The following is a 26,401-nucleotide window of genomic DNA, read 5'->3' on the forward strand; positions in this document are numbered from 1 at the left end:
ATATCTTCCCAGTAGTATAGAAATAAGGCTGCACTAAAATAATACCAAAATAATGAATATCCTCAAAACATACAATTGAATAAAAAATATGTATGTGACAAGTTATAACTGTGATAATAGTGCTACATAAGTCCATAGGTAAAAGTCCAATGAGTGACCAATAAAGGAAACAAATAAAAGTGTCAGGTTATAACTGTGATAATAACATTGATGAAACAAAGTTCACGAATATAAATCCAGTGAGTGATCGGTACATGAAAAAGGTACATGAAATCTTATTCATCCAAATGACACCCTATAGTGCAATACACCACCGTGCAAAAATGCGCACTTACCAAACGGCAAGCTTATGCAAGCCTGTAGAATAGATTAATGTCCAATCAGCAATGCAATAACGACACCCTTCCACGGTAGGAACCAGAGCCAGTCAGGATGACTTAATCGAATAGGCATACAACACAATCCTGGCCTGTATGTCTGTCAGCCTTGGGTATTTTGGTATTTTTTAGCACAGCCTTATTTCTATACTATTGTCCTATTTTGTGCATATCTTACAAGTGTTGAGCTGCAGCTATGTTTATAGTTTTCATTTACTTTGGGGTTTAGCAGGGAGCGTGGTATTTCTTTTGTGTTTTCTACAGATATCTTCCCACTTTTATGGATGGAGATGTAGCACTACCCCCAAAGAGGCCACTATAGTTTAGTCAGGGTTGGTGCAAGGATTTTTGACACCCTAGGCAAAACCTTATTTTGCCGCCCCCCCCCCCTTGGCACTACCCCTGACTCCACCCCCTTTGCCCTGCTCATGAATCGCCCATTAAATGCAGCCTCATCAGCGACCATCAAATTCAGCCTCACCAGCGCCCATCAAATTCAGCCTCACCAGCGCCCATCAATGCAGCCTATCTGCGCCCATAAATGCAACCTACCAGTGCCCATTAATGCAGCCTACCAGTGCCCATCAATGAATGTTTCTTTGCTTCCATTCATTCGGCTGTCGGGATATAGACACAGTCCTCCGCCGCTGCTGCACCTCTGACACTATGTGCAAACGGATTGCCTGCTGATGCTGAGACTTAGTTGCTTGCTGCAGAGAGAAGAGAGTAGGAACACCAGTGGCCAGGCACCCTAGGCAGCAGAGCACCCTAGGCGGCTGCCTAGTTTGCCTAGTGGTAGCACCGGCCCTGAGTTTAGTAGGTTCCAGTGCACATACAGCCAGACACATTCCAACACTCACCCCGGCTCATTGAACAGTCTAGGGGTTGCCTTTTAAGTTGTATTTGCTAGTAGAAACTTGTGGGGGTAGGGGGAATTTGTAGTGATGTGGGATACTCCAAAATGTCAGGTATTAACAGAAGACACTTCTCTCCCTCAGTAAAAATAGCATAAGTACAGGTAGAATGGAACTGTCTATGGGTTCATGGCTGGTGACCATAAAATAGCTTTAGCACAGGTATAGATCTGTAGGGGACACAGCTGGGGACCATGAAGTAGCTTTGAGAACAGGCAGACTGGAACAGTCCACAGGTTCACTGCTAGAGACCATGAAGTACCTTTAGCACTGGTAAAGTTAAACTGGAGCAGTCTATAGGTTCATGGCTCGGGACCATGAAATAGCTTTAGCACAGTTGTAGCTAGACTGGAGCAGTCTATAGATTCACTGCTGGGGACCATGATGTAGCTTTGAGGTGCAGCACAAAAAGAAGGCTGTTCTTACAGGATCCTGGAACAAGATAAGTTAATGGGTGTAGCCTCTTGTAAAATAATAGAGCATCCAATCCAAAAGGCTCCAGGGAAAAAGACAATTTCCTCAGGGCTCCAGACTACTTAACAGTATCCCAACCACCATCTTGGCAGTCCTCCCCAGGGATTGGCTAGGCCCTGTTCAAGATTCATGCTGGTGATTTGAATTTTCCCTCCCTAATCTCCAGAAACTTCTTCTGGAGGTAGGGGGAAGCAATGAAACTCCCAGCCTGTGAAGCCCAGAACAGACCAGACCAAACAATGACCCCTTTTCTGATTACAGCAGGAGCCAAAGAGTAAATGTACAGCCCAGCTAGAGGGTGCTACTGGGACATAAGTGGCAGTGGCCAGCCTAAGACTAAACAGTCAAAGTGGTTCTACAATAGCATATTCTAACTATAACAGTAAAGAATTTGTCCAGTTGGTCAATACTGCTCAGTTAAGAACAATTGGTCAATTAAACAACAACCTGTTATAACCAAGGGGAATGCTGCAAATGGGTTTGTATTGAAGCATGCAAGACAACACTCATGCTAGTAAAAAGTCTTTAATCATTAGGCAGTAAAGTTAATCTTTTTCTGCTCCCAGATTCCAGGATCATACAGCGGTGAAATCTTTGCAAAAGCTGAGATCTACATGTGGCTAGGAGTCAAGAAGTATATCAAGAACAGCACGGTGGATCTGCCTGAGGATTACAAGTTCCTTTATGAAAGAGATGGAGAATTGGTGGAATCTCCAACTCCCAACCCACCAATCCTGATTCGGAGGGACGGTGAGATGCTCCATTTTGTTGAGCAGCAGAAAGTTTCAAATTATAGGGAAGCTGCAATGGTTCTTAGTATTTGTTTTTTTTTTTTTACCCCCTTTCCTGCCCAGGCCAGTTTTCAGCTTTCATACTCCCAGGATGTTGCTAAATACTCCCAGGGCATTGCTAAGTGAGGCCTAGTCATCACTGCTCACCTCCACCATACAGGAGGGAGCTCTTTCTCTGATTCAAACCCCCTCAAATGCTCTTTCTCTCCCCTGATACAGTAGCTCTGAGCTCAGCATTTGAGAGCTTACTGCTGTGATGGTGGAGGTGAGCAGTGACGACTAGGCCTCGCTTAGCAACGTCCTGGGAGTATTCCAGGCAAGCATCATAAGGTATGTAAATGGCCTACACCTATAGTAAGGGTATTATTAACTTTTAGTCAGAGCTGCACAGTTTGTATTCATTTACAGATACCCCCTTACCTGCATAGGCAGTTTTGTAGTAAAGGTGAACTACATCCCTTACAAGAATATGTAAACCCAACATTTCATATTCTTGATATGTGCCTGCTCTACCATGTACTTGTACTGTATGAACTAATATCCTGTTCTCTTTGTATTGCTTCTCTTGTGTTAAATCCCTGGTGTTCTTGCCAGTCCTTCTGATTTCCTATCAAAAACGGACCATACTAGGCATGAGAGCACATTGTGGTCAGTTTTCTACCTGTGCTGGGAGCTAACCCAATAATCAGGCTTGTGCTGATACCCCCCCTGCACAGTCATTCACTGGGAATAGGGGGTGCTGCTTCTCCTCCCCCCAGCTCCGTATGCAGCTAAGAACAGAGGTTATGTGATCAAAAGGGGGAAAAAGGTATTTATAATGTTTTTCCAATGTATACATAAATGTTTTGCAGTTCATCTCTACAGTATTTTAAATGGGATGAGTTTTTTTACGAGGTGAGGGTATACATATAAAGACAAAATTCAAACTCCTTTGAACGACACTGGACTAGGATCCAATGGGCTCCATAGGGCACAGGGATCAATATAAAGTATAACCTAAGTAATCACAGGAGTTTCCTTAAAGTGATTGTAAACTATCACCTTGTAAACAGTCCATTCAGTTTAAAATTGAAACAAAAGGCAAAATATTTGTGTATAGATATTAAAAACAAATTATAAATACCCTTCCCCTCCCTTTTTATAATTATCACATTCCCTCTGTTCACAGCTGCACGAGAGCTGGGGGAGGAGAAACAGCAGTACACTAATCTTCTCCGTGAATGGCTGTGCAGTGGGGGGCGTGTCTGGGCAAGTCTGCTCATTGGAGGAGAGCAGGCTGAGTTCCCAGCACAACTAGAGAACTGACCACTGTGTTTTCTGCTTACTGTGGTCAGTTTCTAATAGGAAAGGGAAGGAACCGATGCAAATGATTCTATGTGATTCTATGAACCAACATTTTAATAATTCAGTAAATCAAAAATAATACCTGTCTTGGGTAAAGGTATCCTACTATTATCATCTAGAATTGTGCCATGTGTTAGAAGTATAACTAACAGCATATAGTGAGCAAGTGCTCTCCTCTTGATCTCCATAGATTACCGCTATTTTCAGCTGAGGGCTCATCTTTACCAGGCTCGGGGAATACTACCTGCCGATGACAATGGCTTGTCCGATCCATTCGTTAGGGTTGTGTTTGGAAATCTATGTCAAAATACACTGGTAAGAATAAATATGAGGTTTTTACTGCCTGAGACAGATACAAAGAGCAAAACAACCATAGTTCACCTTTTAACGCCTGAACAACATGAGGTTTGCAGATGGAAAAGAAGAAGCCAAACATCTGTGTATACAGTATTTAAGGAATTTAAGGAAATGTACAGTGCCTTGAAAAAGTATTCATACCCCTTTTTTCACATTTTGTGATGTCACAACCAAAAATGTAAATGTATTTTATTGGGATTTCATGGGATAGACCAAAACAAAGTGGCACATAATTGTGGTGAAGAAGGAAAATTATAAATGGTTTTCCAAATTTTTTACAAATACATATGCGAAGTATGGTGTACATTTGTATTCAGCCCCCCTGAGTCAATACTTTGTAGAACCACCTTTCACTGCAATTACAGCTGCAAGTGTTTTGGGGATGTCCCTACCAGCTTTGCACATCTGGAGAGTGACATTTTTGCCTATTCTTCTTTGCAAAATAGCTCAAGATCTTCCAGATTGGATGGAGAGCATCTGTGAACAGCAATTTTATTGCCACAGATTTTCAATTGGATTTAGGTCTAAACTTTGACTGGGCTGTTCTAACACATGAATATGCTTTTATCTAAACCATTCCATTGTAGCTCTGGCTGTATGTTTAGGATTGTTGTCTTGCTGGAAGGTGAACCTCTGCCCCAGTCTCAAGTCGTTTGCAGACTCTAACAGGTTTTCTTCTAAGATTGCCCTGTATTTAGCTCCATCCATCTTCCCATCAACTCTGACCAGCTTCCCTGTCCCTGCTGAAGAAAAGCACCCCCACAACATGATGATGCCACCACCATGTTTCACAGTGGGGACAGTGTGCTCAGGGTGATGCGCGGTGTTGGTTTTCCACCACACATATCGTGTTGCTTTTAAGCCAAAAAAATAAATTTTAGTCTTATCTGACCAGAGCACCTTCTTCCACGTTTGCTGTGTCCCCCACATGGCTTCTCGCAAACTGCAAACGGGACTTCTTATGGCTTTCTTTCAACAATGTCTTTCTTCTTGCCACTCTTCCATAAAGGCCAAATTTGTGGAGAGCACGACTAATAGTTGTCCTGTGGACAGATTCTCCCACCTGAGCTGTGGATCTCTGCAGCTCCTCCAGTGTTACCATGGACCTCTTGGCTGCTTCTCTGATTAATGCTCTCCTTGCCCGGCCTGTCATTTTAGGTGGACGGCCATGTCTTGGTAGGTTTGCAGTTGTGCCATACTCTTTCTATTTTCAGATGATGGATTAAACAGTGCTCTGTGAGATGTTCAAATCTTGGGATATATTTTTTATAACCTGACCCTGTTTTAAACTTCTCTAAAACTTTATCCCTGATCTATCTGGTGTGTTTGATGCTGTTTGCTCACTAAGGTTCTCTAACAAAGCTCTGAGGGCTTCACAGAACAGCTGTATTTATACTAAGATTAACTTATACATAGCTGGACTCTATTTACTAATTAGATGACTTCTGAAGGCAATTTGTTCCACTAGACTTTAGTTAGGGGTATCAGAGTAAAGGGGGCTGAATACAAATGCACACCACACTTTTCAGATATTTATACAAAATTTGAAAACCATTTATCATTTTTCTTCCACTTCACAATCATATGCCACTTTATGTTGGTCTATCACAAAAAAAAATTTCTGATCCTCTGCAGATTTTGTAAGTTTGCTCACTTAAGAAATGAAGGGTCTATAATTTTTATCATAGGTGTAATTTTGATGATAGAGACAAAATATCAACCAAAAATCCAGGGCAAAACATAAAACAAATGCTATAAATTAAGTTGCAGTTCAGTGAGTAAAATAAGTATTTGATCCTCAAGCAACATATGACTTAGTACTTGGCGGAGAAACCCTTGTTGGCAAAGCATAGAGGTAAGATGTTTGTTGTGGTTAGTGAAAAAGTTTGCACACATCTCAAGAGGGATTTTGATCCACTCATCTTTACAGATCTTCTCTAAATTCTTAAAGCGGGAGTCCGCCGTTTTTTTTTTTTTTTTTTTTAAAGCCAGCAGCTACAAATACTGCAGCTGCTGACTTTTAAAATAGTGACACTTACCCGCCCAGCACGCCCGCGATGTCGGCACCCGAAGCCGATCTCTCGATCGTCTCTCGGGTGCTGCCGCCGCCATCTTGGGTATGGGAATCAGGAAGTGGAGCCTTTCAGCTTCATTTCCCGGTTCCCTACTGCGCAGGCGCGAGTCGCGCTGTGCAATAAGGATGGTCCCCACTGTCTCTGGGATCCGTGTGTTTCCCAGCAGGCAGCGGGGGACTTTCGGAAAGGGGCGTAGATTCTGCGGAAAGGGGCGTACCTTCTGCAGAATCTACGCTGGAAGTGGGTGCAGATACCTGTACTGTACAGGTACCTGCACCCCCCTCCCCCCTGAAAGGTGCCAATTGTGGCGCCGGAGGGGGGGAGGATTCCAATGAGCGGAAGGTCCACTTTAGGGTGGACCTCTGCTTTAAGGTTTCTTGGCTGTTTCTTGGCAACTCGAAGTTTCAGCTCCCTCCCATAAATTTTCTATAGGATTAAGATCTGGAGACTGGCTAGGCCACTCCATGACCCTAATGTGCTTCTTCTTGATCCACTCCTTTTTTTGCCATTGGCGGTATGTTTTGGGTCATTGTCATGCTGGAAGACCCATCCACGACCCACCTTCTTCCCTCAGCCAGTGCTCTGGCTGAGGGAAGAAGGTTCTCATCCAAGATTTTACTATACTTGGCCCCATCCATTTGCCCTTCAATGCGGTAAAGTTGGCCTGTACCTTTAGCAGAGAAACAGCCTTGACTGTAGGGATGGTGTTCCTAGGGTCATAGTCGGCATTTTTCTTCCTCCCAACACGGCGAGTTGAGTTAATGCCAAAGAGCTACATTTTGGTCTCATCTCACCACAGCACTTACTCCCAATCCTTCTCTGAATCATTTAGATGTTCATTGGCATGACTGTACATGTGCCTTCTTGAGGAGGTTGACTCGTTGTGTTTGGAGGAAGAAAAATGCTGACTATGATCCTAAGAACACCATCCTTACAGTCAAGCATGGAGGTGGAAACATTATAATTTGCGGTTGTTTCTCTGCTAAAGGTACAGACTGACTTTGCCACATGAGGGGCCAATCGATGGGGCCATGTATTGTAAAATCTTGAATGATAATCTTTTTCCCTCAGCCAGAACACTGAAGATGGGTCATTGATGGGTCTTTCAGCATGACAATAACCCAAAATATACCATCAAGGCAACAAAGGAGTGGCTTAAGAAATAGCACATTAAGGTCATGGAGTGGCTTAGCCAGTCTCCAGACCTTAATCCTATATAAAAAAACGTATAGAGGGAGCTGAATCTTCGAGTTGCCGAGCGACAGCAAAGAAACCTAAGGATTTAGAGAAGATCTGTAAAAAAGAGTGAACCACAATTAATCCCGATATGTGTGCAAACCTGGTCACTAACTACAATAAACGTCTTACCTCTGTGCTTGCCAACAAGGGTTTCTCCACCAAGTCATGTTTTGCTTGGGTATCAAATATTTAATTTACTCACAGAACTGCAACTCAATTTATAACATCTGTACTATATGTTTTTTTTTCTTCTGGATTTTGGGTTGATATTCTGTCTCTATCATTTAAGATACACTTATGATAAAAATGATAAACCCTTAATTTCTTTGTAAGTGGGCAAACTTACAAAATCTGTATGGGATCAAACAATTATTTTCCCTACTGTATGGACAGGCTAAATGTAAAAAGTTTTACAACCAGCCTGACTGATTTTAATTGCAATTATCAATGGTACATCCGCTAGCAATAATCACTGTCTTCAGGGATTCCCCTGTTAGCACTGTCTGTGTTGATGGTGGAACCGTGCAAATTTCTTTTCTGCAACCTGTGGTTCCAAAAAATAAATTCACACCGTCTGTGGCCTGCTTTAATCAATTTGCAAGTAAAATATTCTATGAATAACATACATTTTGATTCACCAGAATATGTGAAGAAAGCTCAAACCATCTGTACAGGACCATACAGTTCATGAATCACAACTGCCTAAATTTTAGAATTCCGGATCTGCATGAAAATATTCTAATCTAATAATAATCTAATTTTTATCAACGGAAAATTCTCATTATTTTCGCAAAATTAGTTGTAAGTCATTTTGGAACAATTAAATATGTACTGATATATTTTTTGACAGTAATCTGAAATAGCCAGGACAAAATACCGTAGTTACAGTAGGTGATTTTGACTTTACAGTAGAATGCATAGCAAAGTAGTAAATATTGAAATAGAAAAATATTGAAAATACTGAAAAAAAGAATGATAGAAATAGAAAGACATTTTGAAGGGAAGAAATTCTGAGAAGATAGGGAAGAAATGAAGAAAGGAGACAATAGAAGAAAGAGAAAGGAGGGAAGGAAGGAAAGACAAAAAAAGAAGAAAAGGGAAGGGAAGAATAAATGAGAAAAGGGAACTTTATTCTACTGTTAGTCGTATGTATGAACCAACTCAAAGCGGCGATACTGTTTTTTAAATATAATGTTATGCCGCATACACATGACTTTGACGGACTTGGTTAGCTGAGGTCCGCCGGACTTGGCCACACACGATCACTCCAAAAGTCAGACGGATTCCAACGTGATGACGTAGAATAAGGAAGTTCATAGCCAGTAGCCTATAGCTGCACTAGCGTCAGTTTTAGTCCGTCGGACTATCACACAGACGACCAGATTTTTTGACCAGACTCAAGTCCATCTGAAAGATTTGAAGCCAGTTTTATTTCTAGGTCCGCCAGACTTTTGGGAAGAAAAAGTCCGCTGGAGCCCACACATGATCGAATTGTCTGACGGACTCTGGAAAATCGGGTGTATGCAGCATTAGATACCCTCACTCATTTGAGTTCGTGTCTGACATTTCAATACTAAACCTTTTTTTCCTAAGATGTTTTTGTCCTGGGCCCACCACCCCGATCTGTATATTTTGGTGCTTGCAAGTTAGGCAAAAGGAAAAGTAATAATAAAAAAACCCTCTTTAACATGTACCCACTTCTATAAGGAATGCTTGCTCTAATTGTGGGGGCAACAGAGTTCCTTCTGTCCATATCATCATGGTTCTGTCTTGTGGTTTCTGCAGGTTATTAATGAGACTCTGGCACCCATGTGGAATGAAATGCTCCTCTATGACAATATCCTGCTGGATGGAAATAAGGAAAACCTAAGACATGATCCACCACTTGTTATTATTAATGTTTATGATCAAGACAAGTTTGTAAGTATACCCTGCTGGTCACTCTCATCTGCTTTGATAATGACTTTCATACCCTCTATTAGCTCTGACTTCCGTGTTTTGGTCCTGCCTGACACAATATGCGTCTTATTTAAGAGGTACTCCAGTTTAGGCAGAAAACGATTTTGTGTTTATATAATGGATGCTACCATTCTTCGTTTATACAGCCAATTGTTGGTTCTGTCATCAACCCCTTTTACTTATGTATGCATTTAATATCAGGAGTGAGCCAAAATTTTCCAAGGCTACATTTATTTAATGTTGTGGCCTCACTCATTCTTTCCTGAATCCTGCATAATGCCTAAATATCTCCCCACCCTTTATGTCTGCCTAAAACATGGCCAAAGCGGGTGGACAGAGACTGAGGGAGTCAGTCACTTGAGCTTTTGGACCTCACTCCCATTTCAGCAACCACTAGAGGCACTGCAATTAAATAAAGGGCCTACATTTTGTTATATGGGAGTTTGTCTTTATGATTAATAAAATATGCCCTTTATGGCTTCCGATTTTCAAGTTTAATTTTAAGGCCGTTTCTTGTTTGTAATAACTTGTAGGGAGCCCCTGATTTTCTTGGTCGTGCGTTTGCAACCCCTATTGTGACATTACTGGATGAAGAAGAGACAGAAGACACAGAATCGAAATATGTCCAACCTGAACTTCAGTTCTTTGACATCTTCAAGGGCAATATTTCTGCTGGGGAGCTTATAGCTATATTTGAGCTCATTGAACTTGAGAACAGAACCTACATGAAAGAGGTGAGTTTGGTGATCTGCCATGAGCCTTGGAATACAGAAAAGTGTCTACTAATGAAAATGTTGAGCAAAGTGGAAAGATAGCTCTGGACTCATAAGTTTATTTTACTGGTATTGTTATCTGGTATTGTTATACAGTAAGATAGGGTTGTATATATAGGAGTCTGTATATTTATGTTAGTCAGGTCAACGTTTCCCTGGTTTAAGGCTTCCTCAGGACCCAAAATGCTAGTAGTAGGGCAGCACTCTATATAAAAAAAATTACAAAAATCAACAACACAACATAATATATATGAAACAATAATGTTACTCAATGTGTAAAATGCTCACATCACTGTGGTAGATCAGGGGGTGCTTATCGGCAAAGCCTGGGGGCAGGCACAGGGGCACTGTGATGATGATGCTGATTTTGGGTCTAGAGGAGGCCTTGAACCAGCGAAAACGTTGACCTGACTACCGAACATATACAGACTCCTGTATGTACACCTGTATCTCACTTCTCACTGTATATACAATTTATTTATCAGTTCTGGTAGCTATAGTGGGGCATTCCATTCCAGTTTTTGTTAACATCTGGATCTTGATCTCGTGGAGGCAGTTCATGCCTATATTTTAATCAATGTATTTTAACATTTTTTTGAATAAACGTATATTTTATATAATCTATTTGTGTTGTCTCCCATATTGAACCTTTAAAGTCTAATTTACTGTATATAAGCGGCGCTTGAATATTTTCAGCCCACAATCTCTTTTTTCAAATGGCCTGCACAGAGGCCCAACCTTAATCCAGGTCTTCTCACACAACATCAGTAAGCTACCTTGGGCCCTACAACAATGATTGGGCCCAGGGCAGCTGCCCCTTTTTCCCCAAAATTGCTCTTTTGACTGAAAGCGCACATACAGGTAGTTCCACAGACATATGTTAGAAAGAAGCTCTGAGATACAACAAAGATAGAAAAAAAGGTCACTACAATAGTTGAAGAAAAAATCTGTTTAACAATACACAATGCTTTGATAAATCATCTAGTAAGGATTTAGGTCTGCTTTAAGCAACTGACTAATACCTTTTATGGAAACTATGCGATAAAGGTTTGCAATTCCCATCAGGAATTTACAATGACTTTTATGTCCTTTATGTGTACTTTTTTTGTTTATTTCTTTCTACCAAGTTATTTTTCTAAATTGTTACATTCTTTACCTTAGCCAGCCCTGCCGGAATACATAATAAACCAGGAACCAGAATATTTGGATGAAAATTCTGACCGTTATATTATTCCAAAAGGTATCCGGCCTGTCCTAAAGGAATTCAGAATAGAGGTAAATATATCATTAAACAAAAATCCTCCATGTTCCAAAAAAACACCCTACTCAGCCTTCCATTGCTGCCCACCTTCAGGGTCAGTGGGGGCAGACCGGTGTCATTCAACCCATTCTGTCATAATCACCTTTCATTCACTGGGGGTGTTTCATCACCCCAGCTTTGCTTCACAGTACTGTACAGTGCTCACAGGTCATTACACGAAGGGTACTTCAGTTCTGCAGTGAGTTCTGCAGTGTGCACCCACGAATGTCAACGGACAAGGAAAGAAAGGACAGGTGAAGTCATCAGACCAACAAGAAGACAGCTCGAATTATGATATGTAAGGGAATTAAAAGAAAAAATAGGTGAAAGGGAGATTCACAGAGGGGGCAGGAGACTAGAGGAAAGTGCACTGGTAATCTGTTTTAACCCCCCAAAAAATTAACCCATAGTATTCTTTTTTTTTCACTTATTTGCAACAGCATGTGAAAGCACCAGAACCAAAGTTTTGAGTTTTAGGTCTGGTTTAAAATGGAACTAAAGGCAAAACATTTTTTATTTTGGATAGAGTAAGGAAGGGTTATTATATTTGTCAGTTTTGTTTGCCATCTGTGTCCCTTTTGGGGAGATTTCTTTTCACCTGCTGTAATATTTTACAATGTATATATTGTATAGCTAATGAATATAGTGGGGAAGGATTAAAACCCATATCAGTATCCCATGTGATGATGAGCTTCACTTCCTGTGCTGGAGACAAAACAGGAAATGAGATTAAATCACATCATAGTAAAAGGGATTTTTTGTCTTAGACATTTGTCACTAAAACCATTGTCTCCATTGGATAATTTAAACTCTTTTGCTCTGGTAAAATGTCTAAAATTTTGGATTTTCCCTCACTTTCTATCATGTTGGCAATGGTGCAACACAGACAACGAAAAAAAAACTGAGAAAAAGTCTAACCCTTAAACTCTCCCACTCTATCCAAAACTTTTTGGTTGGAGTTAGACTTTAAAAATAAGGATCATGTATTGCTCCCCAAATTCTTATATATATATATATTGTCTAATTCCCCCATGTATATGCCAAAAAAGGTTTTCCAGGCCATAAACTCAATAGTGCTGACCTTTTTATGGGGCTCCCGTACTCCCAGAATATCTTTAGCTATCCTAAAGTTATCCTTGGTTTTGGGGAGGGTTGGCGATGCCGTATTTGAGGGCTCACTACTTTGCCTCTCAACTGATCTATCTCTATTACCATTTTTTCACAAAACTCTGAATGCGACAACTATGGCAGAGGTGGCGTCGTATGAAGCCTTATCATGATTTATGGGGGGGTCCTGGTATCCCAGAATCCCAGGGAAAGAGGTGGGGGAGGTGGGGGAGGTTTTGTCTCTACAGAGGAAGATTTTTTGTATATGCTCCCACAACCTAGGGGATATGCCTCTGTCTAGACCCCCCAATAACCCTCTATAGCAAGGATCAGCAACCTTTTTCCACTTAAGGGCTGGATTCAATGTATGTAAATGCATGGAGGGCCACATTCGCCTGCCAATAAATTAAGATAATAATAATCCTAACATAGCAATAATAACAGTACAGGTTTACCTCACTTTAAGGTGCTTCACTAATACCAAGCCAGTTCACCCTGAGGGAGCATGAGGCTGGGGACTCAGATTTTTACTACCCCCTCCCCCATCCTGGCACCCAAGGGTGGCTGACGCCAGCCCTGCCAGTAAGCATGGTCTGGAGATGGGGTTCCTGTCCCTGGGGAAAATTGGGTTCCTGCCCTTAGGAAAGATGGGGGTCTCCATTTCCAGGGGAGATGGGGTCCCTGTCCTCAGGGAAGATGGGGTCCCTAATAGGGTCGGTCCCCTCCATGGCAGTGTCCTCTGTCCTTGACATCCCTCCCATAGTGTCATCTGCCCCCTTCCCCATAGCAGTTTCCTGTGCCCCTCAAAGCAGTGCCCTCTGTCCCCTGCACCCCCCACTACAGTGTCCTCTGTACCCCCACAGTGTCCTCTGCACCCCACCCCTCGCAGGTAGAATTCTCCTACCTTACACAGGTGTAGAGCAGAAATTGGCCGGTATCACAGGGCTGGAGTTAACTTTTTACATTAACAGGCTAGTGATTGGTTGCTAGGATTGCCAGGCAATGTTTAATGTGAGAAGTTAACTCCAGCAGCTCCCGCTCCCATCCAGCCTTGTGATACCGGCTGCTGTCCAATGAAGAAGAGAGAGGTGAAAATGTCTGCAGTGATATTCCATTGAAGTGGGTAGAGGATTTCAAGTACTTAGGAGTTGTAATTTATCGTCAATCTTCTGAGTTTATTTCCTTGAATTTGACTCCGATCCTAGGAGATATTGAGTTAAAGTTGAAAATGTGGAAGTCTCTACCATTATCCTTATTGGGTTATGTACCTTTTTAGACACTCTTCTCTGTGGCTGCCTGTCTTCTTTTTTACAAAATTAAATCATCCCCTTTTTATGGGGATCAAAGAACCCCAGGTATAAATTGACCACCCTAATGCGCCCTTGTGACCAAGGTGGTCTAGCTTTTCCAAATTTATATAAATATATTTTAGTAACTCAGCTGGTTACGGCCACATGGTGGCTAAATCCAGATTTATTTAACTCCTCTACCCAGTTGGAAGCAGCAGTGGTGGGTTCTCTAGAAGTTATTAAGGTACTTGTATCCAGGGGCCACAAGGCACCCTACCAGTTGACTGCTTCAATGCTCAATACTATTCGAGCTTGGGAGGCTGACCTTAGATTTGAGCATTATCTTAAGGATGCGATCTCACCAAATGCTCCATTATGGTTTTAATCCTATCCTTTCTCAATTTTATAAATTATCTGAGCCCATTGCTTGGACTAAGTATAATATCAAATTACTTTCTCAGGTGGTCACTGATCGTAAATTGTCTACCTTTTCTACACTTGCTTCAACTTTAAACTTGCCTAGTTCTCACTTATTAAGATATTTTCTTTCCCATACCTTTCATGCCCAGTTTCCACAAGATAGCTTACAACCCACTCTAAAATCAGTACTTAGGTCTGAATGTTTGGAGAGGACCATCTCTAGATTATATTCTCATTTAACCTTAATTTCCCTCCTGCCATTGGAGGGTTTTAGAGCTAGGTGGATGGGAGACATACCGGATTTGGACATAGAAGACTGGAAGAGTGTGTGGGACCCTTAGTATCCTTGCGAGACCATATGATTCAATTTAAATTGGTACATAGAGCATATATTACGCCACACAGACTTCAAAGGATAAATCACTTGAGTGTTGGTGGTGTGGAGCCATTCAGGGGGATTTTCACACACATCTTCTGGACTTGCCTATACTTATTTTTTGGGTGGATATAGAAGGAGAACATCCAAACACACCAATGAAAAATTGCCAACATCCCTTGTACATCCCTTATACAATCAATTAGGAAAGAAACTAACCCCCAAAAAAGCTGGGACTTGTGACTAATGGCAATGAAAATATAAAAATATAAATGTAATTTATTCAAAAGAATACATATATAAAAATATGGGCTGTCTGGACCCCTATGGGAATTCCATCATCATTGTTATATATATTTGTATATATGTATTATTTTGAATAAATTATATTTATATTTTTGTATTTTTGTTGCTGTTAAAGTCCCAGCTTTTTTGGGGGTTAGTTCCTTTCCTAATAATTTTTTGGGTCGAAGTGGTGGATTCATTGAATTCTATCACTTTCGATCCTTTACAGCTTTCAATGTCTGTATGCTTGTTGGGTCTGATGGAGGCCACTTTCCCTACAGTGTCAGAGCGAGTGTTTGCTAATATCACATTATTTTATGCCAGAAAAACTATTGCCTTACATTGGAAGAAACCCTTTGCTCCTATGCTTGTATATTGGAAACAATTGGTAAATAATAATCTTCAACTGTATAGAGACACGAATAGGGGTTGCCCTAGTAAGTTTGACAAAGCCTGGGCAAAGTGTCTGGATAAGCCATATACGGCATCTTATGCCCACTTATGACCAATGGATTTTATATATATATATATATATATATATATATATATATATATATATATATATATATATATATATATATATATATATATATATATATATATATATATATTTGTCTGGGACCACTGTGGTTGTAATGGACTAAAGTTTATTTATTTATTTTTTACTATATTAGATGTGGATTGATATTTAATGTGTTAAATAGGATGGTTTAGATCCTAGCACAGTAAAAAATACTCCTGCATTAATTATCTTTTTTTTTTGTTTTTTTTGTTTACTTTCTATTTTTTGAATTGATGGCTATGTAATGTGCTTGGATCTTGAACTTGCTTTAAAATTTTGCTCCACTGTGTATGATGTTTTGTTTTGTCTTGTTTTGTATGTTGTCATTAAAGAAATAAAAATAATTATTAAAAAAAAAGGAAAAATAAAAATATGCACAGCTTTGTCACACCACATTAGCCCAGTCTCTGGGAGGTTTTGTTCAACTTCACAATACTAAATTTGAGGCAGTTTTGCTGCATCTGGATCCTGCAGAGCTGGTCTCCAGATATATGTGGCTCTGGGTCCTGGGGATTCACAATTGGTTGGGTGAGTTAAGGCCCTTTGGATAGCTACACCAGACATATTATACCCCTGTATGTCTGTTTTGTATGCATAAGCGAGACTCTGCATTATGTTACAAATGCCAGTTGGGTGAGGGTATTCTTTCCTCCACATGTTGTGGAAGTGTTCCAAAGTAAGACCCTTATGCTCTCAGGTGACAGAGTTCATAGTGGACCATTTTGGTCTTCCTAATATATGCAACCCCTTATTATGTCTACTGGGGGTATTGAGGTTGAGGAGATGGATGCAGCTACGAAATTGTTCCTTAGACTCCTCTTCTCTTATTTCTGCAAGCTTATAGTGAGGAAGTGGATCCATGTGGAAATTCTAACTTTGGGGATGTGGATGAGGTTAGTTTGGTCACTCTACAGAAGGACGTATGAGGCAAGGGGATGCCCCAAAAAATTTAGGAAGGTGTGGTTTTCTTCAGTTGATTCTACTGAACACTAGAGGGGGGGGGGGTGGACATCTGAATGACTAGGGGGAAGGGACGAGGAGGGACTATAAACAGAGGGGTGGAAGGTAGTAGGAGAGATTTCACGCACACTAAAGGACCTGTAGTTGCTGTTTTTTGTTTTGTTTTTTCTGTGGAAAATGTTTTTTATAAATGTTTTGCTCTGAAATGTTCATTTGTGTTGAGGTTAGTCAATTTTTTTTTGGCAGGTGAATATTGCTTACTTTGTGTATATTTGCTTCTACAAACACATTTATGTGTTGAAATTGATATTGTATGTAACCTCCGATGTCTAGTAAAAATTAACAGGATCATGAAGGATCATGAACATATATTGCTGCTGTATCTTAAAGCTACAAAGCTTGAGATTTTATTTACTTTACAGGTACTTTTCTGGGGGCTGCGAGATCTCAAGAGGATCAACTTGTTTGAAGTTACACAACCTCAAGTGCGCATTGAATGTGCCGGGAAAAAGGTGGAATCTGAAGTCATTTTAACCTACAAGGAATTTCCCAATTTCACTGAACTGGTTAAATGCATTGATGTGGTGAGTCCTCATAGATATGTATAACACCCTCCTAGATAGGTGCTAGGTTAGGTAAATTTAGTTCTGGGCTCACTGTAATCAGTGCTAACATGGGGTTAAGGCAGCTGTATAATTAACCAGTGGAACTCAGTGCAAATACAATGAACAAAGAACAATGTAATAGCGCTGTTAGAAAGTTTATTTAATCAAATATCTAATATTTATCAATTAACAAATATTAACAAATGAATGAATGGATTGGGTCTTTATAGAATGGTTGACTTGTATATATTTATATTTTCTAGATATGTAAAAAAGTGAAATATATAGACTTTATACTTATGTGAAAATATACACTTTGCGTTGTAATTCCATAAGCATTCTTATGAAGAGCTAACATATGGTAGTAATTAAGCTTGAGCTGGGTTCTTACCATCCTCCCATCGTAAATAGATAAGGTTACACTCTGGTTGAAGATACATAAAGTTTGTGCATATATATATATATATATATATATATATATATGTGTGTGTTCTTTATACAGTAATATTTCTTGATTAGGATATTAATAAGACCATTGGGTTTTCAATTAATAAAATGTACATAATGATTTATGTAACATTATTTGATTTAGATGATAGATTCAATTATTATGTACAAGTTAAATGGTTTCAAACATAGTTCTTACCCACTCCTCAGGAATGTTAATGTATAGAGACTGAAAAACCCCCACCCTTGCATGAGAGGGGAGGGGAAGCTAGCTTTCATTATAAGAGTTTGTAGGACACTAAGACTCAAAGGAACTTTAAACCAGCCCTTTTAAAGATAAAGTGGGGGGTCCGATTTTAGGAGTAAAAGCTAGGAACAGAAGCACAGTTGGGCAGATTTGCTTCAGACACACTCAAGGAAGCTGCCATAGCTACACACATACAAAGACACACATCTGATTATATATACAATCTTAATTTCAAGACTATAACTACATTATTGATTTATATTTTTACATTCTACATTTTGATATTGTTCTTGTAATATTTTACTATTTTATTATTAAATCAATTTTTGAGTTTTTACACAACTGAATGGACATTCTTGGAACTTCTTTCATCAATATGAGTTATTGAATATTGATAATAATACCATAAATAACAATATTTTACAAGCGCAAAAAACACACTTTATGCAACTCCAGCCAGTAGTAAAAACAAATGGACATAAAGGAAAGGATAAAAATAATAGAAATGAATCAAAATGGCGATAAAAATTATTCAGAATGGCAATAAATGCAATGTCTATCCATAAGGACTGCAGCAGCAAGTACCAAAGCACCTGAGTCCCTCTGAAGCCATACTTATGTGAAACCCAGCAGGAGACGCGGTATCTTCTTGAAGAGCTGTCAGAACCCTCTTGTTCCTCTCTGTCAGCTCTTCAAGTGGATACTGTGGCTCCTGCTGGGTTTCACATAAGTATAAGTATGAGAACCTCAGGTCCTTTGATACTTGTTGCTGCAGTCCTTATGGATGGACATTACATGTACTTTTTATGAACATTTTGATTAATTTTCATGGCTATTTTGATTTATTTCTATCAATTTTAATCCCATTATTTTTTTTCTACTGGCTGGAGTTGCATATAGTGTATTTTTTGCACTGTTATATTGTTCTTTGTTCAAAACTATGTAAAAACTACTCCTGTAAATCTCACTCATAACCAGTATGCTTCACCATTGCTGGATGATCATGTAGGTGCCAGTTGGTATAACTACTTTTTGCATGTGCATATTCTATTGATGTGGGGTGATAGTTGCTGGGGCAAAATGCATATGCCTATGATCCATGCTATGCTTCTGCTACCAATAGTTCTACCATGTTGCTGGAACTCTTATTGCACAAGACATATTTATATACTGACCCTTTTCTGGACATCATAGGTGCTCACATGAACTCTGAAGAAGAAATTGTGTTTTTGAAATGCATCAAGCTTCCAGTTTTGTAAAAATATAAATATTCTCTGTATTATTATAGATGCAAACTTTAACTGGCTGCAACACATGGGTGTGGTTACTACTATGTCTTTTTTTAACTTTTGTATAGTAAATTTGGAATTTTATGTGATATTTTTCTGTTTTGTTGGTTTTAATCACTACATGTATGCCCTTTTATGCCGCGTACACACAACCGGACTTTCCGGCAGACTAGGTCCGAAGGTCTTCCCAACTGACTTTTCATCGGAGTTCCAATGGAATTCCGATCAAATGGACTTGGCCACACTTGAACGCACTAAGTCCATTCGAAAGTCCATTTGTTTTGAACGTGATGACGTAAGACGGGACTAAAAAAGGAAGTTCAATAGCCAGTAGCCAATAGCTTCCCTTGCGTCATATTTGGTCCGTCGGACCAGCATACAGACGAACGGTTTTCCCTATAGGAATTGAGTCCGTCGGGTAGATTTGAAACATGTTCTATTTCTAGGTTGGTTGGATTTTTAAAATGAAAAACAATCGGATTAGCCCACACACGATCGGATTGACTGACAGACTGATTCCATTGGACCTAGTCTGCCAGAAGGTCCGGTCGTGCGTACGTGGCATTACAGTCCCTTTGGTACAACAGATTATGTTATACCAATTAGTGAGATGTGGGCATACTAGCATGGTATCGTCTTCCCCTATTAAGATAAGTTCACTTTTATGGTTTACAGACACTTTAAGTTAAATGTAATACTATTTACTAATGTTATATTTTTGATGGGATTATAATATATAATCTGCTGTAACTGTTATTGTACAAGCATAAAAATGCTACAGATAGATGTGATGATATTCATGTTATTGCAGGAGCTTCCAGAGCAAGCGTACCTCCATCCACCACTGAGTATTTTCGTAGTTGAGAAGCGTTCATTCGGCCACTCTGTCTTGGTTGGGTCTGCAGTTGTGTCTAATCTCATGAAGTTTGCTCCAAAAGAACTGGAAGAAAGCATTGAAGAGAATGACAATAAACCTAAACGTGAGTAACAATGTACTGTGGGGGTGGTTCTCTAAATGGAATTAAAGCAGTAATCCAGTTTATAGAGAACAACATTAAAATTAACACTAAACTTTTGTTTAAAAAAAATCAAGTATGTATCCATACTGCAAATGACAATATCTCACCGGGAGAAGACAATGACCTGGCAGGAGGGATTCCTGCATCAACACTGTCCGTGTTGATGGGGGAATCTAGCAAATTTCTTTCCTGCAACCCGAGGTTGCAGGATAGAAATTTGCTCCATGTATGGCCGGCTTAACACACTAGCTCAGAAATGACACAATTATGTAAATCCTGGTATCTATGCAGTTCTTGGCTGTCTCTACAAATGTCTGATATGGTCAGCCCCTGTTGAAGCCCCCTCACCTTGCAGCTCACTGCAAAGTTACAATGTTTCAGTCCAAAAGAGGAGGAGAGGAGGAAATGCTTCTTGCTGCCTGCAGCAGACGGATGACATAATTTCAGCCTAGGCAAAGTCACTGGACTGAAGCTCAAGGATAGCTTTTTAATGATAAACGTAACACAAAAATAATACTTTTGCTTTATATATTGGTACATATCAAAATGTATAATTGCAAACATGCAAAGATCCTGGAAGATCCTCTGTATGTGAAATTTGCAATAATGCTTTATTTTTATAAACATTGCCAGATATACAGAATACAGTTATTGTTCTAAATCAGCCTCTCTCAACCATTTACACAGATGAACCTTTGAAATAGTTCTCCGGTCTCAAGGAACCCCTGCTAAAAATTAGAAATCATTCTACAACTCATAATACATTAGTGTGATGGTCAGTGAGAGAAATGGTCCTCACACTTGTGGTCACTGGAAAGAATTATCTCCTCACAGATAGCTAAAAAGATCAATGGTGTCAGTGGGAACTTATCTAAAGCCTTGTACACACGGTCGGAGAATCCGTCGGAATGTGTCCTATCGGACCGCGTTGTCGGATAATCCGACTGTGTGTGGTATGCATCGGACTGATTCCGTCGGAATATCCGTCGGACCCAATTTTCCAACTTGTTGGAAATATTTTCCGACCAACTAGTTCGATCGGACATACTCCGATCATGTGTAGAGAATTTTGATCGGACAAAGTGCCTTGCATGCTCAGATCAAATTCCTACATCAAAGCTATTGGCTACTAGCCTGAACGTAGTCCCATCATAACGAAATTACGTCATCACGTTCTGAATGATCGGATTTTTCGACAACTTAGTCCGACCGTGTGTATGCAACAGTTTCGGACAAGATCCGCCGGACAAAATCCAACGGATTTGGTTGTCGAAATCTCCAACCGTGTGTACAGGGGCTTAGAGGTAGAAATTGCCCAATGCTGAAGGAATCCCAAGCAACCTCTGGAGGAACCCTAGGGTTCCACAGAACCCTGGTTGAGAATCTGTGTTCTAAATGTTGGAACAAGCTTCCCTTGAGTTCTCACCCTTTAAACAGGATTTGTTTTAATTATTGGAGCTTTTCTACAGTTGGGAACTGAATCTGCCCGAGTTATACCCTGATCAGCCATAACATTATGACCACTACCATAACCCATTGAGGCGCAGACTCCACTAGCTGCAAGTTTGAAAATGACTTGCTAAGCTATTGCTAGACTTGCCAGGCTTCACAAGTTTGTTGCACAATTGCAGCAAGTCCACATTGCATGACTCCAGATCAACTTTCTTTGCAAACATTCTGCATGTCTGTTGCATGTTCTGGTTCAATGTTGAGCACCTCCTGTAGACTCACCACTGCAACTTTGCACTTGCTAGAGACTTGCCACGTAAAAGTTTCTACAAATTTAAATTAAGCCTGTACATTTCTGAAAATAGCCAATGACCCCTTTGGTGTAAAATAAACCTTTTAAAAAAAAATGTTTTGTTTTTTAACACCTCCCTTTTAATGCATTTTTTTTCTTCAGCAACTCTGGTTTAATTTTAGTTTTTTTCAAGGCTGAATTTGTGTTTTTATTTTTAAGAGCCAACTGCAGTTTGTATAACTTCCAGTATATAATTTACAATATATTTGTCTATAAAGCAGTTAAAGGGGAAGCAAAGCCAAACAAAAAAAAAAAATACACCCTGCAAGACAAAGGCATAATGAGCTAGTATGCATAGCATACTAGCTCATTATGAATAACTTACCTGAGATGGAAGCCCCTGAAGCGACCTCGTTCTCCTCCTCTGACGCCGCCATCTATCCCGGAGTGACTTCCGGGTATCGCGGCTCTGGCACTGTGACTGGCCGAGCCGCAATGACGTCACTGCATGCACGCGGGAGCCGCCACTAACTGTGTGATCGCCATTAGCAGTGGCATACTCAGTGCGCGCATGCGCCGTAGACAGCGGTGTCTGTATTTTGCAAATATCTCCTAAACCACGTAGGTTTAGGAGATATTTCTTGCACCTACAGGTAAGCCTTAATCTAGGCTTACCTGTAGGTAAAAGTGGTCTGTAAGGGTTTACAACCACTTTAATGGGATCATTAACGCAACCTTTGTAAAGTGAATAAAAAATATAGTTCTAATTTCAAATAAATAAATAAATGGAAATAAATATGAACATCCACTGACACCTGATATCATTCGTCTCCGATTCTGCAGACGGAGGAAAATCCTATTTTTCTATCCATCTGCAGAGTGGATCGGATGAACACGGACAGACAGACTGTGTTCATCCGATCCCCCGTAGAGGAGAGCGGAGAGCTGACAGGGCAGTCCCTGCACATTGTGCAGTGACTGCCCTGTTATCCGCCAGCTCAGCAGGGATCAATGGAGCGATCCCCGCTGAGCAAGCGGATGTTCACAGGGCGGATCATCACGGATTCGTCCCGTGTGAAATGGGCCTTACATGTAAAGCTCTCTTAGTCCTCCCCACATACTGTTTTCCACAGCCACATTGCAGTAAGTGCACTACATTCTTGGTGTTACATGATATGAACTTTTCTATTTGATATGATTTACCTGTGAGAGATAGATTTCAAATAGAAAAAAGCCCACCCAGTTGTGTAAGGTAGAGAATGAATATTTGCTATTTTCATACTAAATCTGCTCCCCGCGAGACGTATTTCCCGATTGGCCAAAACATCAGGCGTTCCTATTGGATGCCTAGCGATTAGGAGGAAGAGAGTAGAGACGCACAGCGGAAGCCGCTGGAGAAGCGGACATCGGAGCCGCTGCTCACACCTCGCCACCCACCATCTAGATGGGGCCCACCCGCCATGCTGGAGGGGACAACGGAGTCGCTGCCCACACCTCGTCACCTAGATGGGGCCCACTGTGCTGGAGGGGACACCGGAGACGCTGCCATCTCCATCTGACTTCTTTTTTTTTTTTTTTACAAAAAACTGTAGTATGTACCAGGCTTAGGACCACCATGCTCCACTCTAGAGCATGTCCTAGCATAACGTTTGATTGTTTACCTTGTTCCTATAGCAGGAAACTGCTTTTATTATTCCATGTAACATCTCTACCAGGATTCCTATAAACCCAGGAATGCCTCTGAAACTATATCTCTCAAGAGCTCTTTCCATATGCACAGTGTTGTGAGCAGTCTCTTGGCAGTCAAGGCAGCAGCATTGTTTTTCTTGGAAAGAAATCAACCTATGCATGTGCAGAAGGATAGAGAGGGGTGGGGAATTGGCAAAATTCTGTAGTCCAGAAGACAGGGCTGACAACACGGCTTGGGATTTCAATGCAGCAGAGGCAGTCTGGCCAAGCAGTTAGGAGACTCTGGATTTCTGGCATATCCATAGGTATTTTTTTGTGCACTTGCAGCATTTTTACAGGTATAACACGTGTGGTAATGTGCATGCATTTGAGAAAAGTAGATATCAGTGAACTCAGTCAAGCAATGATTTCAATGCAATAGCTCAAAAATTGGTTGTTCTCTTGTGAGCATTGCTGCTTGTGTAATTATTTAGCTTGCACCAAAACATGTACTTACATGAACGTTAAAGAAATTGTTCTTTGTTTACAGAGAAAAAAATCTTTACTCAGATGCCTTCCATGCCAGCCATTATAAATATAGATCAAGATGACAAAGATGGAAGATTCAACCCTCTCAACCTGGTGAAGGTGTGTGGGAATGGCAATGCAAGCAGGAAAACTAGTGTGGAAGGCCCGTTTAAAGTGTTTTTTATTCTACCTTTAGATTTATTGATATCATTATTGATGATTATTGATTGATATTATTATTGATTGATTATGATGGTACTTAAAGCAGTCCTGTCAGGTAAAATAAATATACATATGAAAAGGTCCCTGCAAGAGAAGAGTATTATGCTCACCTTTCTGGTGGTCCCTGTCTCTTATCTCCTCGCTTCCTGAAGTGGTTCAAACCTCTGACACCTACATCAATGCTGAGTCCTGTGGTAACATGGGAATCAGTGGATAGAACCATGGGAACCACAGGAACACAGGCATACGACGTCAAAGACATTGACAAGGCTACAGAACTGAAATTGAGTGATGGCAGGAGACACAGGGCACAGAAGACCATCCATAGACCTGCTTCCCCCTGTTCCTTGGAGTGTGTGGTCAATCAATTAATAGAAAAAGCACAGCCTGTAATGAATTTTGGGTTTTTTACAGCTTTAAAGAAGAAGTAGGGCCAAAGCTCTTGTTAGTTCTGCACTCCTGTGACCAGTTTTCAACCGACAGTAGCCTAAAGTCCACTGTTGACTAATGTCACTGAGCTGGTCCAGACTCTGGAGGGATCCTGACTTTAATGTCAGGATCCACCCAGATGCCTGAGTGGCAGCTAGCTCAGGCCACCATAATCCATCACTCCAGTGGGCGCTGGAGGAGCAGAGCACAGAGCAGAGCTCTCTGCTCACTAAAGACCAAGAAGTAAGCAATCAGTAGTCTTTGATCGCTCAGTTCTTGGTCTTAGAGGAGGCGGGGAACAGATGCAGCATCGGCTTGATACAGCATTCACCTTGGTGACTATGTTTTTTCCCCAAACTTCTCTTCTGGGACATCTCATGCTTTCAAGACAGTGGAAATAAGATAGAGACAACTAGATAACAATAAAAAATGGGCTCCTGGTTTGTATCTCAATCATACTATTTTATTCAGTTAAACAGCAACTTCTACATTCAGTGAATACACATATTGATTCATCATTGTACAGTTTACCAAAAAATGTATTTAATGTCAGGAATTCCACTAATGTTCACTGAGCCTATGGGAGTGGGTATACTTGCAAAGCGTAACCAAAGAGATTCCCAGCTCAACTCACCGATCAGCCTGCAACCAACCAAATCGTATATGTTAAAAACAGGGGTTTAGTTTTCACACATTTATAAATACATGTGTAAGCTACAGAGCCCCTTTAGGGCACCCCAGTATTTTCTGTAGTCCTAACTCTAAATTTTGAAAGCCTCCGCAGTGAAAACACATGCATTATAATAGATAGGCAGAGGGCAGGTGAACAAAAGTCACTCCCATTCCAATTTATTTTGCACACTGACATTACCCAACACAGCAACAAAAGATTTACACCTTGGGAGATAAGCAGTGACCTACCTTCATCTCCAATGGCAGACAATGAGGGATTCAATTACCGTGCCTAACCTGAAATGTGAGGACCATCACTGCTGAGGAGTTCAGTGTATGCCACAGAGATCCCGGGCTGGGGTAATAGCATCTGCTCAGTGTAGTCCCCTGTAATAAGGGACCACCGCGATCTGGTAAGCGGCAGTGTTTGCTATGGTGGAGACATTTCTTATCTTTCACGTTTTCTTGAGGTGTCTCATTTTTTGTCACCATAGAAGAGTCACCAGTCACAATGCACGGACTATATTTGTATCATTCTTGGATTCAATTTTTGATATATGGTTGACATAGTCTAATATTTTTTCACTGTCACTAAAATTTAGGTGTCAATATTTATTTCATTTATATTGTTATTATATTTTTTAGATATTGCTGTCCTTTTTCACTGAAGGTTTTCCATTGGTACATTGGTAGTATAACCTTATTAAGGGAATTTTTTCATTTAATTTTTTTATTTAATCACAATCTCACCTGTTGTGGTATATTATCCATTTACATTGTGAGTGTATGGAATATTACCTTATAGATCAATCAATTTAGCGCAGCTCCCCCTTTTCTATTTCTGTTTGGTGTTGTATAACATTTTGAGTTGCCGCTTAGGTAATAGCGCAGTTTTCTTTTTATTATAAGGGTTACTGTATGTGTGCATGTTT

The 26,401-nt window shown here is 40.4% G+C and overlaps 1 protein-coding gene across 1 annotated transcript in view; it reads left to right on the forward strand.

The window, feature by feature from the left end:
• LOC143935273 (fer-1-like protein 4) overlaps positions 1–26,401 on the forward strand; it is a 195,606-nt gene that overhangs the window by 114,932 nt on the left and 54,273 nt on the right. The window contains exons 23-30 of the mRNA XM_077459016.1: positions 2,332–2,515; positions 4,091–4,215; positions 9,357–9,491; positions 10,064–10,264; positions 11,465–11,578; positions 17,025–17,186; positions 20,002–20,170; positions 24,169–24,266. Of these exons, the coding sequence (XP_077315142.1) occupies positions 2,332–2,515; positions 4,091–4,215; positions 9,357–9,491; positions 10,064–10,264; positions 11,465–11,578; positions 17,025–17,186; positions 20,002–20,170; positions 24,169–24,266 (1,188 nt within the window). The remainder of the gene's footprint in view (positions 1–2,331; positions 2,516–4,090; positions 4,216–9,356; positions 9,492–10,063; positions 10,265–11,464; positions 11,579–17,024; positions 17,187–20,001; positions 20,171–24,168; positions 24,267–26,401) is intronic.

The sequence above is a fragment of the Lithobates pipiens genome, unplaced genomic scaffold, assembly GCF_037356315.1.
Source record: "Lithobates pipiens isolate NorthernLeopardFrog02 unplaced genomic scaffold, aLitPip1_a1.2 Scaffold_28, whole genome shotgun sequence".
NCBI lineage: Eukaryota > Metazoa > Chordata > Amphibia > Anura > Ranidae > Lithobates > Lithobates pipiens.